We start from the raw sequence: 14,727 nt of genomic DNA, 5'->3' as shown, positions 1-14,727 counted from the left end.
GAAAGAGGGCGGTGGGACCCCAGGCCGGGAAGCGGGAGAAGAGGATTCAGTGCAGTGATGGGCAAGAGGGGGCACAGGGAGGGGGGAGGGGGAGGGAGGGAGAGAGGCCTCAGCTCAGCCATGGCTGCTCAGGCCCCAGAGGCATGCCCACAGGGCCCCGCTCAGGATGTCCCCAACCTGCCCCAGCCCCAGCCAAGTTTCACACCCCCTGAGGTCTTCTTCCCCAGCCCCAAATAGCCACACGGCTTCACACCCTGTAACTGCTGAACAGCAGCCCGCCCCGGGCTGGACCTGCTGTAAAGAGAGGGTGGGGAGAAGACACACACTTGCTGTGTGGGCCCAGCAGCCCTGAGCCTGAAGGTTGGAGCTGCCTTGGCTCCTAGTCCTGGGGTGAGAGTGACACAGAGAGGTTAAGTCTGGGGCAGAGTTTTCAACGTAGAGAGGATGGTGGATGCCGGGCTGGGGGCTCAAAGTACCATGTGGTCCAGCTGCCTAGATACACCTGTGTGTGTGTGTGTGTGTGTGTGTGTGTGTGTGTGTGTGTGTGTCTGTGTGTGTTTCTGCTGGGGGCTGGGGAAGGGTGACAGGAGGAGGATGAAGGGTGTATGGAACACAGGTGGGGGTGAGGTGATGCTCTGGCAGAAGGATCCAGACTGTGCCCGGCTGGAGGAGGGCAGGATGCTGCTTCCCACCAGGAGTCCACCCCTCCTGGCAGAGGAGACACCCAGGCCTCACTTCCAGGTCTTGCTCTGCCATCATGGAACCTCTCTGAGCCCACAGACCTCCTCTGTGAAGGGATGCTAAGAGGGGCTCTGCTGCACTTACAGGGCAAAGGACGGAAATGCATTTGTAAAATGTCATGCCTCACACGCAGATGAGGAGTGATTTCAAATTAGTAACTGTTTATGCCATTGTAATTACACAAGGATTTTTATACAAGGTGGTGTAGAGTGATGGTTAGGAGCCAGAACACTTGGGTTTGAAGCCCGGCTCTGCTCCCTGACAGCTGACCTTGGGCTACTTAACTTCTCTCTGCCTCAGTTTCCTTATCTGTACCGCAGGGATAATAGCACCTGTCTCATAGGGCGGATGTGACAGTCTCATGAGATAATGGTGTAAAGTGCGTAAAAGAACACCTGGTCTGCGAAGGGGCTAGCAAGTGTCTGCTATTGTCCTTATACAGTGATTGTGTCCCCCATCTTTCTCCTGGGTGGTTTAGCCCCCCTGTGAGGGTGAGACCCACAGTCTTCATTTCATTTGGAGGACAGCATAGCACAGTGGTTAGGGACCCCAGCCTTGGAGTCAGACACCATGGGGCTCCTCGCCAGCTCTCTCACTTTCTGCTGTGTGACTTTGGGTATGTGACCTTGCCTCTCTGTGCTTCAGTTCCCTCTCATGTAAATGAGACTACTAAAGCCTCCCTGGAAGGGCTATATCAGTGTCACTTGGGAGAACAGAGCAAAACACTTCAAACTGCGCCTGACACAGTTTATGCTTAATACATGGTAGTTGCTATTGTTACTGTTGTCATTGTTATTTTGGAGACAGAGACTATTGCAGAAATACACGCTGCAACGTCCAGGCAAGGAAATACAGAGCTGGGTATCAGGAGGTCTGCTTCTGGCCCCCAATCATCACCATGGCTGCGGGATCTTGGGCGAGCCCCACCGGCTCTCTGGGCCTCATCTGTAGAGCGAGCTGGTTATAAAGCCTCAGAACCCACCCGGGCTGATGCTCCAGGACTGTCTCCTGGGTTTCTAGCTTCCTGGGAGACTCCACTCCATAACCTCGGGAGTCTGTCTGGGCGTTTCCCTGGGGACTCTCTTAGACACTCAGAGTGTCTAAGTCTGAGGGACCAGTGGAGGGCTAGGGAGGGGCTAGAACCAGCTACACAAAACAGCAGTTGCTGCTCTCCTTGCCTCTGGGAAGGGTGACTGCCTAAGGCTGAAGTCAGTGCGGAAGAGGCCACGTGCAGCCTCTGTGGGCAGGGGAGACCCCCTCAGCCAGGGAAGCTGGGACCTTAGTCCAGGAATCCCAAGACTCCTGCCCGATGGTGTGGAAGCTGTTAGGAAACTGGGCTGTGAGAGGCTGCGAGGGCAGAGTAGGCCGGGCTGGCATGCTCCGCTGGGGCCTGTGTGCCAGGAGGAGGGGATGGGGGCCTCTGGAAGCCCCCCCAAGAGTCCAGGAGGTGGAGGCAGAGGCTGGGGTGCCAGTGCGGAGGGGAAAGTGTGGACTCACCTTCTCGCCTGGTTGGCCCTTTCCTCCCTGTGGCGGCCACATGCAACATGGGGTGCAGGGAAGAGACAGGGAGGGAGAGAAAAAAGAAAGGATGAGAGAGAGGCACATACACAAGAATTCGTGTTAATGGCACAACGACCCAACACAGGAAGTCACCGTGAAATAAGAGACAAAACAAAACACAGATGCTGACACATGACAGGTCCCGAGTCCAACGAGCACAGCACGTGGACGGCTGGTGTCGCAGCCTGAGCGCCAGCCCCAGCCAGATAACTAAGAAGGAAACAGTGGCAGGGGCCTTACAAGGCCCCCTTGCCAGAGGGGTGTGTGTGTGTGTGTGTGTGTGTGTGTGTGTGTGTGTGTGTGTGTGTGTGTGTGTGTGTGTGTGTGTGTGTGTGTGTGTCAGACAGAGAGACGTGTGTGTGTGTGTGTGTGTGTGTGTGTGTGTGTGTGTGTCAGACAGAGAGACGTGTGTGTGTGTGTGTGTGTGTGTGTGGGTGTGACAGACAGACAGAGACAGAGAGAAAGGAGAACACACCCAGGTCAGAAAATCGCCTCAGGAGCCATGGCCCCAGCTGCCGGGGTCATTTGAGGAGGGGGTGGCCACGGGAGAGACTTTCCCAAGGACTGTGTGGTGAGGTGGAGTCTAGTTGTTCTGAAGGTCCAACCGAATACCAAGCACAAAACTGCCAATAGATGCGACAGGAGTCGTTAGGGGTGGCCAGGCAAGATGCGAGGAGGGACACGGGAAGACAGATAGAAGGACACACACATCTGGGGGATGGAGGATGTGGCCGGGATGCAGAGGAAAGTGGGTCACGGCCAAGGACCCCTGTGCGCACAGTGACCAGTGGATAGACGGCCCCAACCCACCCTCATTCGTGGCAGCCCGTGGAGCCACCTCTGGTGGATCACGGCAACAACTCAGGCATTTCACACCCACTGGCCACCCCAGTTCTTTTCAGGGGGTCCATGCCAGGACCCCTACTGGGCAGCCAAATGGGTCCATTGTCACATTTAAAATAGCACAAGCAGCATGAAAGCACCAAAGTGGTTTGAAAATAGCTTTATGTAGAAGGAAATGGGGAGACCCCCTGTGGCTCTCCTTCCTGCTCCACCGGAGGCTCAGGTGGAACTTCCCCGGGCGGGGGGACACATCCACAGGGCCCAAGAAGGAGGGCAGGAGGGGTCAGGCCTGGAGGGATTGCTTTGCACTTTGCAGGCTTCCCTGCAGGCTGGCAGCTGCAGGCCGGGTAGAGACTCCTGAAGCTTACCTGTCAGGAGCAAGGACTTTGGTGTCTTGGGTACAAGACCCAATTCTACCCCAATCCTGGGCAAACTGAGTCTCAACATGCTCACTGATAAACGGGATCTTGGAGGGCTACGGTGAAGAACGTGCCTGGCCCAGGCCCACCCACAGCTAGCCCCTGAGAAAGGTGGCTGAATGCGGTCTCCCTAATCTACGCAGGGGAGGACCCAGTGACAGCCTGGGGGACTCAGGGTTTGGAGTTAGAGAACTGAAGCCTAGAGACAGGGTCAGGCAGGAATTGCATGGTGCTGTGATCTGGGACGTGGTTGGACAGTTGCACGCGGGGGTGGCCCAGGGCTCCCAGCCTTCATGTCTTGACAGACAGTTCTTGGGAAGCCCTGGGGAGCTCAGAGCTCTGTGACATGGAACACTTGTGCTGAACCTCTGAAATGTCCCAGGTCCTAGGTCTAGGACTGTGGCTTCTTCCTAAGGATCAGACCCTCCTTAGAGCTGTGATGCCAGTGGGGGGGCCTGGGCAAGGTGAGTTCCATTATCAGGGTCAAGAGCACAGGTCTGGAGTCAGACTGCCTGGATTAAAGTCCCTGATCAGCCACTTCCTAGACCTGTGACCTTGGGACAGACACTTAACATCTGAGCCTCAGTTTTCTCATCTGAACAATGGGGTAGAAACTGGGCCCACCTCATGCAGTTCTCGTGAGGACCGAACCAGCTGATGTGTGGAAGGCCCTTAGCACAATGCCAAGCACACAGGCAGCACTTTCAAGTGTTAGCTATGATTTGGTGCCTTTTCTCTGAGCACTGAGTTCACACCAGGTCAGCAGACTCACACAGGATGCCATACCCAGGCCTAAGGCCAACCCGGCCCAGGAGGTGAGGTTACCAGGCAAAGCATGTGAGTGACACGGAAGGATGGCACGGGGTAAGTTGGGGCACCGGGAGCCAGGGTGGAGGTTGAGGCTGGCGGCTGGTGGGGAGTTAGAGGTCAGACAGGGAGAGCAGCTCGGGCCACATCCTAGACTAGGCTGGGGGCTGGCGAGGCCAGCGTGTGGCAATCATTGCCTTAGGCTGCCACCAGGTGCTGCCCATTCCAGCCAGCAGGTCCCTGGTGCTGGGAACTTAAAGCCTAGCACTAACCTTCCCATTTCTGAGATACAAGCTCCCTATCAAATATTCCCTTTCATCATCTTATTGTTTTCAGCAGGAAACGATGAATGTTTTAACCCCCAGCCTCCTGCTGAGGATTTGGAGGCCCTGCCTGGAAGCAAGCCCTTTCTGCATCACTAGCCTCTGTCTAGGGAAGATGACTCCGGAAGCTGGCTCCACTGCAGTTTCTGTAGAGCATTTTCAGTTTGCATTTCTTGCCATCTTTCGCTGCTCTTGCCGGGGGATGGTTGCAGGAGCAGCTATAAATCTGGGGGTGAGCTGCCAGCCTCGGGAGTTTAGGGAGTGGAGTGGGTGGGAGTCCTCAGTAGTGACTGACGATGAGCTTTATTCATGCCATTTTTGAATTTTTCCTTTGCCATGGCAGTTCTCTGGAGAGTAAAGCCATATTGCAAGATCGGAAGGATTGGAATAAAACTTTTCCCTCCTCCTTGAAACAGACTTGGGTGGGGGAAGGGAGAGGGCCGACCCCTCCTTGGGGTGGGGTAGGCAACGCCTTGCCATGGTCTGCAGGACAGGCCAGCACGGGGAAGCAAGCAATGGCCACCCAAGCAGGCACAGATGCTCCAACTCACCACACGTCCAGGCATCCCAATGGCACCTTTGTCCCCCTGATGGAGGCAGAAACGTATAGATGTGACTGGAGCCAGGCCAGCACGTGAAGGACCCCCTGGCTAGCTACACACCCAAGACCTGGTTTGCGTGGGCACTCGGGATGATTCCCAGGCGTCATGTGGGTGAACTCGCCCCTTTCAGTCCCCCAGACTGTCTGGTCGCATCCTCGTCACGCGGAACTTGAAAGCACGGAGCAGGGTGAGTGGCAGCTCCCGTGAGATGGGTGAATCACTTCCCTTGGTCTATCTCTGCCGGAGCTGGGGAGCAGCGCCCACGTCCCCCAGCTCCTCCCCAGGCCCTCTGTCTGCGAAGGCCACCAGCAGAGTCCTGCCCCTCCTCACCGCCACACCCAGCCCCCACCCCCTGTCCCGCGCCAATAGTGCGCCCTGTGAATTCAGCCGCAACAGGAGTTGCAGCTGCTGAGAGGGAACTGCTTTGTTTTGCAGCCAGGGGTTACATCTTCTCACTCTGGAAATCTGCTTATTAAGTTTTGTTCCTCCCTCTTTTGGTAGAGAATATTTTTTTGCAATCATATATGTGCAGACTCATAAAATCTGGGGTGGAGCTTGGGGTTTGCCAGGGGCCTGGAAGGATGGAAAACAACAGGGGCTGAAAATCAGACGGTGTTTGTCCCGGCAGGAGCGAGCTGGATTTGTGGGTTCCCCTGAAGGGTGGGCATTTCTGGGGTGATTCTGTGTCTGCTGACCTCACTTAGGCAAAACGCCCCGAGGGATGGTTTGCATCCCAAGATGTATGTGGACGCACCAGGGAATAGCAACCAGCTCTGAATTAGGCTCCTGTTACATGTACACTGTCAAGACTGAAGGTGTCTTTAGTCAAGCGTTCAGACTTTGGGAAAGAGTGGCAGGGTTGCAGCGATGGTTATACACGTGGATCTGTTTCTTGAACCTCCCTGAACATCTGGATCTCTCTCCCGGGACTGCTGGGAGGATGCCAAGAGACAATGGTTCTGGAACACAAACTCCAGGTGCCTGGCACCTGGTGGGTGCTGTGTAAACTGCATCTACAGGTAGTGAGCCCCGTACGGCCACAGGAAAGTGATTGTTATAAGCACGTGTGTACTTCACACTTTCGTATTTCACAAGAGACCAGCATCAGCAAATCTTTTTGTGGGTCACTCCCAGGTCCCTTTGCTCGGAAGCACGAGCAGGACTGCGACCCTTCCTGCTGAGGACGACAGGCCTGCTGGTCGTCGGCTCTGACATCCCAACAACCCACTCACTCTTGGGCTTCTGAATGATACTGCAGGATGTGTGTTTTGGTTTCTTTTCATTTCTTTTTTAAAACTAATGTTCTTTGCAGTCCTGGCCATAAAATGCTCGGGTTAGGGACTGGCATGGAATGGCCAGAGGCTGGAAACTCTGTGCGGCAGCCCCTGCTCTGAGAATTGCCCCCAAATGCTTTTTAAAGGTGGACATTGTCAGAAAAAAACAAAGTCTGCCCACATTCTCCCAGTCATCTGATTTTTCCCCCTCCTTGGATTTCATGGGACAGAGTCCTCCGTCCTCCTTTGCGCCAGGGCTCGTACTTGCTGGGAGAGTTTTCATTTTCAAGCGCCAAACATTCGCCCACATGCATTTCATTAAAAAAGTCACTGCTGGACATGAATTCTAGAAGCTGCTGGTTTAGTCAAGAGGTTACAGTATAATTCATGTCTAAAAGGGGAGTAACTGGGATAAAGAGGGATGCACAGAAGGCTCCGGAATCCAGTGGGTGTGGCCTTCAGTGCAGGGAGAGAGGGCAGCCTGGTGCCAGCCCTGGCTCCCCCTCCACGCCCACCTCGGCCCTCTGGCTGGCTACAGCATCTCGCCTGAGCCACTACCCATCCAAGGGCCCACGGTATCCGGTACTCAATGCATCTATGCCCCAGGCTACACCCCACAGGGCAATGCCTTTGAAGACTTTAAAGATGGTCCTCAAATGTCGAGTACGGACCACAGGAGACAGCAGTATGGGATGGTGTGTGGTGACACGGGACCTCAAACAGGTCTACAACTGAAGCTTGGACAATCGGACAAGCTGTTTCACCTCTCTCTGTTTCCTCATCTATAAAATGGGCATAATAATACCCATTTCATTGAGTTGGTGAACAAATCAAATGTATAAAGAGGGATTAGGAGAGTGCCTGGCACCTATGAAGGTCTCAGTGAGACATGGCTATTAGTACTATTGATACTTTTGTCCCAGAGTCCCCATGGCTACTTGACCCAGCCTCTCTAGCACTCAGAAATGGTAACTGGGGGGAAAACAAAGTTTTTGAGTCTACTCTTACCAGAGGACATAGGACAAAGCAGGGACAGTGGCCTTCAACTAAGCTGGTGCATACCAGTAAGGAGGACACCCAGTAAGTCAGGGGACTGCCTCCCCATCCAGCCCCCCATTATAGGGCCACCAGTACGGAAGTCAGGTGCGGCCCTGGATGGGCCTGCATGCAGTCATTTGCCTGCCTGGGCCCCAGGAAAGGTGCCAAGGAGCTTCACCCTCAGCTATAGGTTAGAGACGCTGGAGAGAGGCCTCCCACCCAGACACACCTGGAGGAAAGCAGCCACCCAACCTCTCCTGTCCTTGGATTGAGAAAAGAGCCCGTGAGAGAGATGCAAAGGAAAAAAGAAATGAAAGCTACTTACCGGGAGGCCAGGTCTTCCAGCAGTACCCTGAAATAAAGGGGGAAAGAGTGAAGTTTAGGAAGGTCAGGGTATTGTTCCACACAGCCCAACCAGCTGGGTGACCTTGGAGTCAGTTGTGCTCTATGAGCCTCTGTTATTTTATGAACAAAATGAAGAGAGGGCCATAATCACTAAGCTTCCTTTCAGTTCTAGCATGCATTCACTCACTCATTCATTCATTCAGAAAAGCAGTTAGCAGCGGTCTCCTCCGTGCCAGGCTCAGGGCAGGCGCAGGGAACAGAAAGACAAGAATGTCCCTTCATATCTCTGTCCCTCAAGGATCATCAGGGCTCTAGGACTCACCGGCATGTCCCCTGTCTCTGAGCCTCTGTGCCTCAGCGCCCCCCACTCATGTGTGTTGGTCCTGGCCTGGGAAAGGGCCCAAGGGGCTGGAGATTGGTCTTCCCTGTCCTACAACACAGGGGAAGCCAGATGCCAGCTCTGATGGAGCCGGTCTGCCTGGGACACTTCTGCTGGGCCTGCCCCATCTGAGCCGATGGACCATGAACAGGGAGCAGGAGGTGGGAAGGGTGCGGGACTCTCTAGGGGGCCTCTTCCCCTCTATTGGGATGGTGAAGGGGACAGTGGGACTTCCCTCCTTTAACGCCTCTAACTAGCTTCAGGCCACCCTCTCTACAATGAGCTGGTGCTGGCAGTGAAGCGGGAGGCTGGACCCCACCCTGTGTGGCTCCAGGAGTCTGTCTTCACTGACCACAGCCATGTCTTTCTCAAACTCTTTTTTATAACCCTAGGACTGCTGCCTGGCACAGTTCTGGGTATAGACTAAAGACTCCATATGATGGATCTGAAATCCCACTGAAAAGAGGAAAACATTCCAAAAAATGTTGATCATAATAGATATTCGCATAGTAATATGCACAGGAGGGGGCTCAGGAACAGAGCAACTTTTGAGAAAGTCATGTGTTTTTCACTCTGGCCCCCAACTTCCAGATGGATCTGATACAAGAGGGTGGCGGAGAAACTGCTCTAGGAGCTGCCTGGTGAGGTGTCATGGGGCGCCATGCAGAGCGGGAGGACCACCTGCAGAGAGCTTCTGGAGCTGAGCGACCCCCCGGCACGGCCGGGGCCTGGGGTCAGGAGAGATGCGGTCTTGGTAAGGGAGAAAGAAGCAGGCTTTAGTTAAGTGCAGGGCTCTGGAGTCAGCCTGCCTGGCTGTCACTTACTAGTCAGTGACTTTGGACAGGTCGCTTGGCCTCCCTGTACCTCGGTTTCCTCATCTTGTAAATGGGAGAACAATCATATCTACCTCTTGGGACTGAATGAGATAATTTCTGTAGAGCACTCAGCACAGGGGCCGGCATGGAGCAAGCGCTGAATGCTGCGATCATTAGAAAAGAAGAGGACTGGCCGGGAGGTGCGTGGAGCTGGCCCCCGGTCTCTCCCTCCAGAGGCTCTGCCATCAGGTGAGTTTCTCTCCTTCCAGATGTCCTGCTCTTCCCATACACCCACAGTGGCGCCAGGAGTGGGTCTCAGGGTGCCCACCCAGAGACAAGTCCATCTGCCTCAGGGCTGCTGAGGCAACTCAGGCAGCACCAGGAGTAATGCCCCTAGCACCACCCCATCCGCCAGGTCCCTTGCTCCTGAGGACATCCCAGAGGTGGGGGCGGGGGGTGGAGTGATGCCCCCACAGAGAACCAAGCTCGGGGGATGCTGGTTAGCGGCCCCGTGGGCACAGAGCCCGTGCCCACCCTCTTACTCTGCTTTGCCCCCAGGCACTAAAACGTAAGCTCCCAAGGCAGGCAGGGCACTTTCTGTTTTGTTCACGGATGTGTCCCCAGTGCCTTAAGGAGTGCTGAGCTCTTAGTAGCTCCTTAATTCATGTTTGTGAATGAATGAAACTGAGGGCGGGTACCACGAACCTGGGGACTCAGCCCCTTCTTTCCCAGCTCTGCAAAGACAGCTGGGGCACCCAATGTCCTCCTCAAACCAGAGCTGTAGCACTGAGCCAATCCCCCTTCCTGTCATTTCTAAATGCTATCAGGGAGTGGGCCAACAAGGGGCCGCCACCTCCCTCCCATCCCAGGAGGCAGACGGGCCTGTGGGAAATTCCCAACCTCACACACGGGGTCTAACCCCGATAGGGACAGAGGGGCAGTTTCCCCACTGCTCCTGTGTACTGAACACCGACATCACCTGTACACGGGAGGAACTTCTCTAGGGTCTCAGCACCAGGGAAAGCTATGCTTCACCCAACAGCCAGCGGTGCTCCCACCTTACTGCCCCCTGACTCTTGTAACAGCTCTGCTTCCCTCTTTGCTCTGACCACCAAGAAGCTCAAAGCTGCATCTGTGGCTCATCTGCACAGGATGTTGTGGTGTCATCAGCTCTGGATTCTCCTTGTTTTCTTGCCTCTGCTCTCCACATTCCCCTCCACTGTTTCCTTATCTAGTTTGTAAATCACCCCGAAATGTTTCTTGGAATAAGGTGGGGTAGAAATAAAATGAAATAGTAAATTAATTTATAAAAATACAAAGAATAATAATTTCTTCCTGAAAATTAAAGACTTGTCAGAATCTTTGGGGATCATCTAGGGAAGTCTTCTGTTTTTAGAATTTAAATGAGTTAATACATTCTAAATGGAAAAAAATATACGTACATACACACATATATATGTATGCATAATATATATACATATACACATATATACATATACATACATACAATTATATATATTCCTTACAACACCTGGATGAGGCAGGTACTATTACTATTCCCATTTTATAGATGAGGAAACTGAGGCACAGAGAGGTAAAGTAATTTGTCCAAGGTCACACAGCTAGAAGTGGCAGAGCCAGGATTCGGACCCAGGTGGCTTGCCTCCAGAGTCCATGCTTGTAATCACTTAATTACACTGCTTCCATAAAAGCACAAGAGCTCCTAACACATAGTAAGTGTTAGCTAGTATTTCAGCAAGGATCATTTTCAACCAGGGCTGGCAGCTGGACATCATACATTTCCTTATATTCCTTCGGAGAAAGAGACATGAATACTTCCCTTGGTCATCTGCTTCAGTCTCACAATTCCTGTAATTAAGAAATTCTCTCTTAAATCTAGTGCAGGGATGGCCAGCAACTGTCAGCTTGAGTGCGGACTCCAGTGGATTGGTAGTGACTGAGTAAAGCATTCTGTTAAGAAGCCTCTTGGGCTTCCCTGGTGGCGCAGTGGTTGAGAATCTGCCTGCCAATGCAGGGGACACGGGTTCGAGTCCTGGTCTGGGAAGATCCCACATGCCGCGGAACAACTAGGCCCGTGAGCCACAATTACTGAGCCTGCGCGTCTGAAGCCTGTGCTCCGCAACAAGAGAGGCCGCAATAGTGAGAGGCCCGCGCACCGCGATGAAGAGTGGCCCCCACTTGCCGTGACTAGAGAAAGCCCTCGCACAGAAACGAAGACCCAACACAGCCATAAATAAATAAATAAAATAAAATAAAATAAACCAAAAAACCAATTGTTTAAAAAAAAAAAAAAAAAAAAGAAGCCTCTTAATTGATTAGCAATGTCTGCCATGGACAGGAGCTGTGGGGTAGAGGTGGGCCCCACTGCTCAGATGATTCCTGCTGCTACTTAAATCTATCCTCCATGGTTGTGTTATCTAGGCACTGACCACAGTAACCAGTGTCACCCCAGAGGTGCCCCTGAAAAACACCCAGAGGGTGGCAGACAGGCATTGTGACCAGCTGCCATCTCCCTCTCCCTGCCTCTGGCTGGCAGCATTCTTCCTTTGCGGGAAGCAGAGAGAATGGGCTAGGGGGTGATTTCCACCCCGGCCGTTTCCCATTTCTTCCTCATCCTGCCTTGCGGTTTCAGCCAGAGTTGGGTGAAGACTCAGGCCTCTTCTGCGTCAGGCTGAGAATTCAGGGAAGCTACCTGGGCTCGTCTCCCTCAGTCCATGGGAATGGTGGCTGGGCAGGCAGGGATTGTGAGGAGAGGCTCATATCCCACCCACCCCCCCACCCCCAATCTGCTCTGCACTGCAGAGCCGCCAGCAGTGACAGCACCCTCCCTGGCTGGGGAAGGTTGTGGGGTGAGGCCAGCAGAAGCTCTCAGGATGCTGCATTCCTGGTGAGGGCAGCCCTCAAGTCAGGCAGGGACCCAGAGCTGACTTGGGTTAGCCCCGCAGCCTGGCTGTGGGAACGAGGTATATGGGGGAGGTCCCTGGAATGGGGGGAGGTGAGGACTCTTTTTGGCTTCGTCACAAAGAAGGGGAAAAGCAGCCCATTTCCAGCAGGTGGTCTGTCGAAGTTTCCTATGGCAGAGTTTATTTTGGAAGATTGATGACAGGAATTGAGATCTGACATCCAAAACATGCATGATAAATCATCCCTCCTCTTTTCAGGGAATGACAGGATTTTCCTCTCTCTCTGTAACTGATCAGTGAGCGAGCTGGGCGGGATCGTCAGCCCGGGTTCAATGTGCCTTTCAGGACACAGATGGAATGGAACATCATGGTCTTATTACAACTTAGGCGGCTGTTCCTGTTGGTTCAGATCAAGAGAACAGCTATGGAAATGACTTCTCCGAGGAAGGGATGATGATAGGGCCGCTTTCAGTATCCTTGAGAAAGATCTGATGTGGAGGGCTCGGCCCTTTCAACTCCAATACCCAGCTCCCCCAGCGACCTCTGGGCCTTTTGTTGGGATATCGAATGCTGTCCTCAGAAGACATGCCCCTGTTCTCTGGATCCATTACTTCGGGGAGACGGTCTCCTCGGGCTCTTCTCAGGTTCTCTGGAAATGGCTCAGCTCCCCCCCCCCGCCTCTGGCTCTAGGGTGATGCCAGGGGAAGCAGCCCGACAGGCTGCCTCTAATTTGTGTTGTTTCCCAATCTAACCCGCTGACATCATTCTCTTACATAAAACCCCTGCCGCCACCACCAACCACCACCTGCCCGAAGTGATTTGGCCAGATGGAGCTGCCCACTCAGCGGTGCGGACACTGCGTCCTCAGGAGCAGTCCACACTTAAGAGCCGCTCACCGACCTGTTTACTGAAAGGGCAGGGGACTTTCAAGGACCAGACCTGACCAGAGATGATCTCTTTCTTCTTTCTAATACCCGGAGCTTCTTTGACTCCACTTGCCTCTTTGGGGGACAAAGGAGAAGGCTAACAATGGGGCAAACCAGCCTTTCAGATTGCAACTGGGACTTGTTCTGTCTGGGGCACAACTATGGTCTGGCCCTGGAGGCTGCAGAGGTGGGTGGAAAGCAAAATGACGGCCGTGTCATCCTTCTGGAGGGACCCTGCAGTCTTCAGTGGAGGGTGTAGGGGGCTCAATACCCCCACCCAGGGCCCGGTTACCAGCAGGGAGCAAGGCCTTTCAGATGCGTGAGACCAGGCTTCCAGGGAGTACTTACAGGAGGTCCTGAAAGAGAGAGAGAAAATGCCAGGGTCAGTGTCACTGCCATAAGGGCTGCTCAGAAGCAGCTTCCCAGAATTCTTCAGCTGAGGGGTTTCCATCTGGTCTTCGAAGTTTGTATTTTCCTGGCCCACTGTCACCAATATAATCTCTTCCCCCTTTATTTCATCTCTGTATTTTTATCACTGGATGAGAAATCCAGAGGTCTGGGCCCCAGGTGCAGCCAGGCTGGGGCCCTAACTTCCTGAACTGTCCTTTCCACATCTCAGCTTCCGACCCCACAAAACGGGCTCCCTGGGACCCGACCCAGCTGGGGCACATGGTGGCTTTGTCGAACACAGGGCACTGGGCACCAAGGCTTTTTGCCAAGGGTCAGAGTGTTACAGAACCTGGAGGCTGTGATTATCAGCATGCCCGTTGTCTCTCCACGCTCACACGAAATGCAACAGAAAACAGGCAGGAACAGCAGGGGCCAAAGGAGGTTTTTCACTGGGTTCCCCACCTGATGTCTATCGGGCCTGTCCTGGTTTCTGTTAAGCTCTGAGTCAGGCTTTCTGCCCTCCTGGGTCCACTGCCCACTCCCTCTTTCTCACTGCCTGCCTCTGTGCCCTGGCCCTACCCTCCCTCCAGGCTCTCTCCTTTCTTTCCTCCTCCTTGTGGCCACTCTCCCTCCTCCCTCCCACAGGCCTCAGCAAGAGCCCTATCTCATTACGGACAGCCGAGAATTACAAATTCAAATGTTCAGCAAAAGGGGCAGGAGGATGGGTGGGGAGGTAAGGGAGAGAAAAAGCAGCAGCCGAAAGATAGCAAACTGAAAGGCATTTCTGCAAACATGAGTCACCAAAGCCCCAGGGCCCGTGGGATTCCCAGCTGGGCCCGGTGTGTCTGCCTAGCCCCTGGTGACCTGGCCACGTTAAGACAGCTGCTACTCCCAGCGCTTCTTTTATGCTCAGCCAATAAAGACTGCTTATGTTTCCCCTTGCTCCTCACGTTCCCAAAGCCAGCTTCCTTCTCTGCCTTCATCTGCCTGTTTCTCCATCCTGGTCCCCTTCCAGGAGGAAACAGCCTCTTTCATGCTGGCCTCTGTCAAGCCGTCATGTTAAGGGGGAACAAAATGTTTTAAATTAAAAAAAAAAAGAAAAGAGTCAAGGGGTGTAATGCCCGGGCGAGGAGGCCCCAGGCGGGCCGGCAGTGAGGTTTCAGAACAGCGAGAGGGAGGGAGGTCGAGGGAGGAGGGGACATCTGGGACCTATTAGGCTGAGGGGCAGGGGAATGTCACCCAGAATCTGAAAATATCCCCCAAGTGCACTTGCCAGAGGGGCCAGCCCAGCTGGAAGGTCCGTGCCTCTTGGTGGGGGAAAGTGTCCTCGTGAGAAACAGA

The 14,727-nt window shown here is 53.9% G+C and overlaps 1 protein-coding gene across 1 annotated transcript in view; it reads right to left on the bottom strand.

Annotated features, from left to right (window-relative positions):
- COL13A1 (collagen type XIII alpha 1 chain) overlaps positions 1-14,727 on the bottom strand; it is a 146,250-nt gene that overhangs the window by 72,729 nt on the left and 58,794 nt on the right. The window contains 3 exon segments of the mRNA XM_068548868.1: positions 2,239-2,265; positions 5,245-5,280; positions 7,933-7,959. Of these exon segments, the coding sequence (XP_068404969.1) occupies positions 2,239-2,265; positions 5,245-5,280; positions 7,933-7,959 (90 nt within the window).

Source organism: Eschrichtius robustus, chromosome 7 (genome assembly GCF_028021215.1).
Source record: "Eschrichtius robustus isolate mEscRob2 chromosome 7, mEscRob2.pri, whole genome shotgun sequence".
NCBI classification, from domain to species: Eukaryota; Metazoa; Chordata; class Mammalia; order Artiodactyla; family Eschrichtiidae; genus Eschrichtius; species Eschrichtius robustus.
The sequence above is the reverse complement of the archived record's forward strand: the minus strand, read 5'-3'. Positions and strand labels throughout refer to the sequence as shown.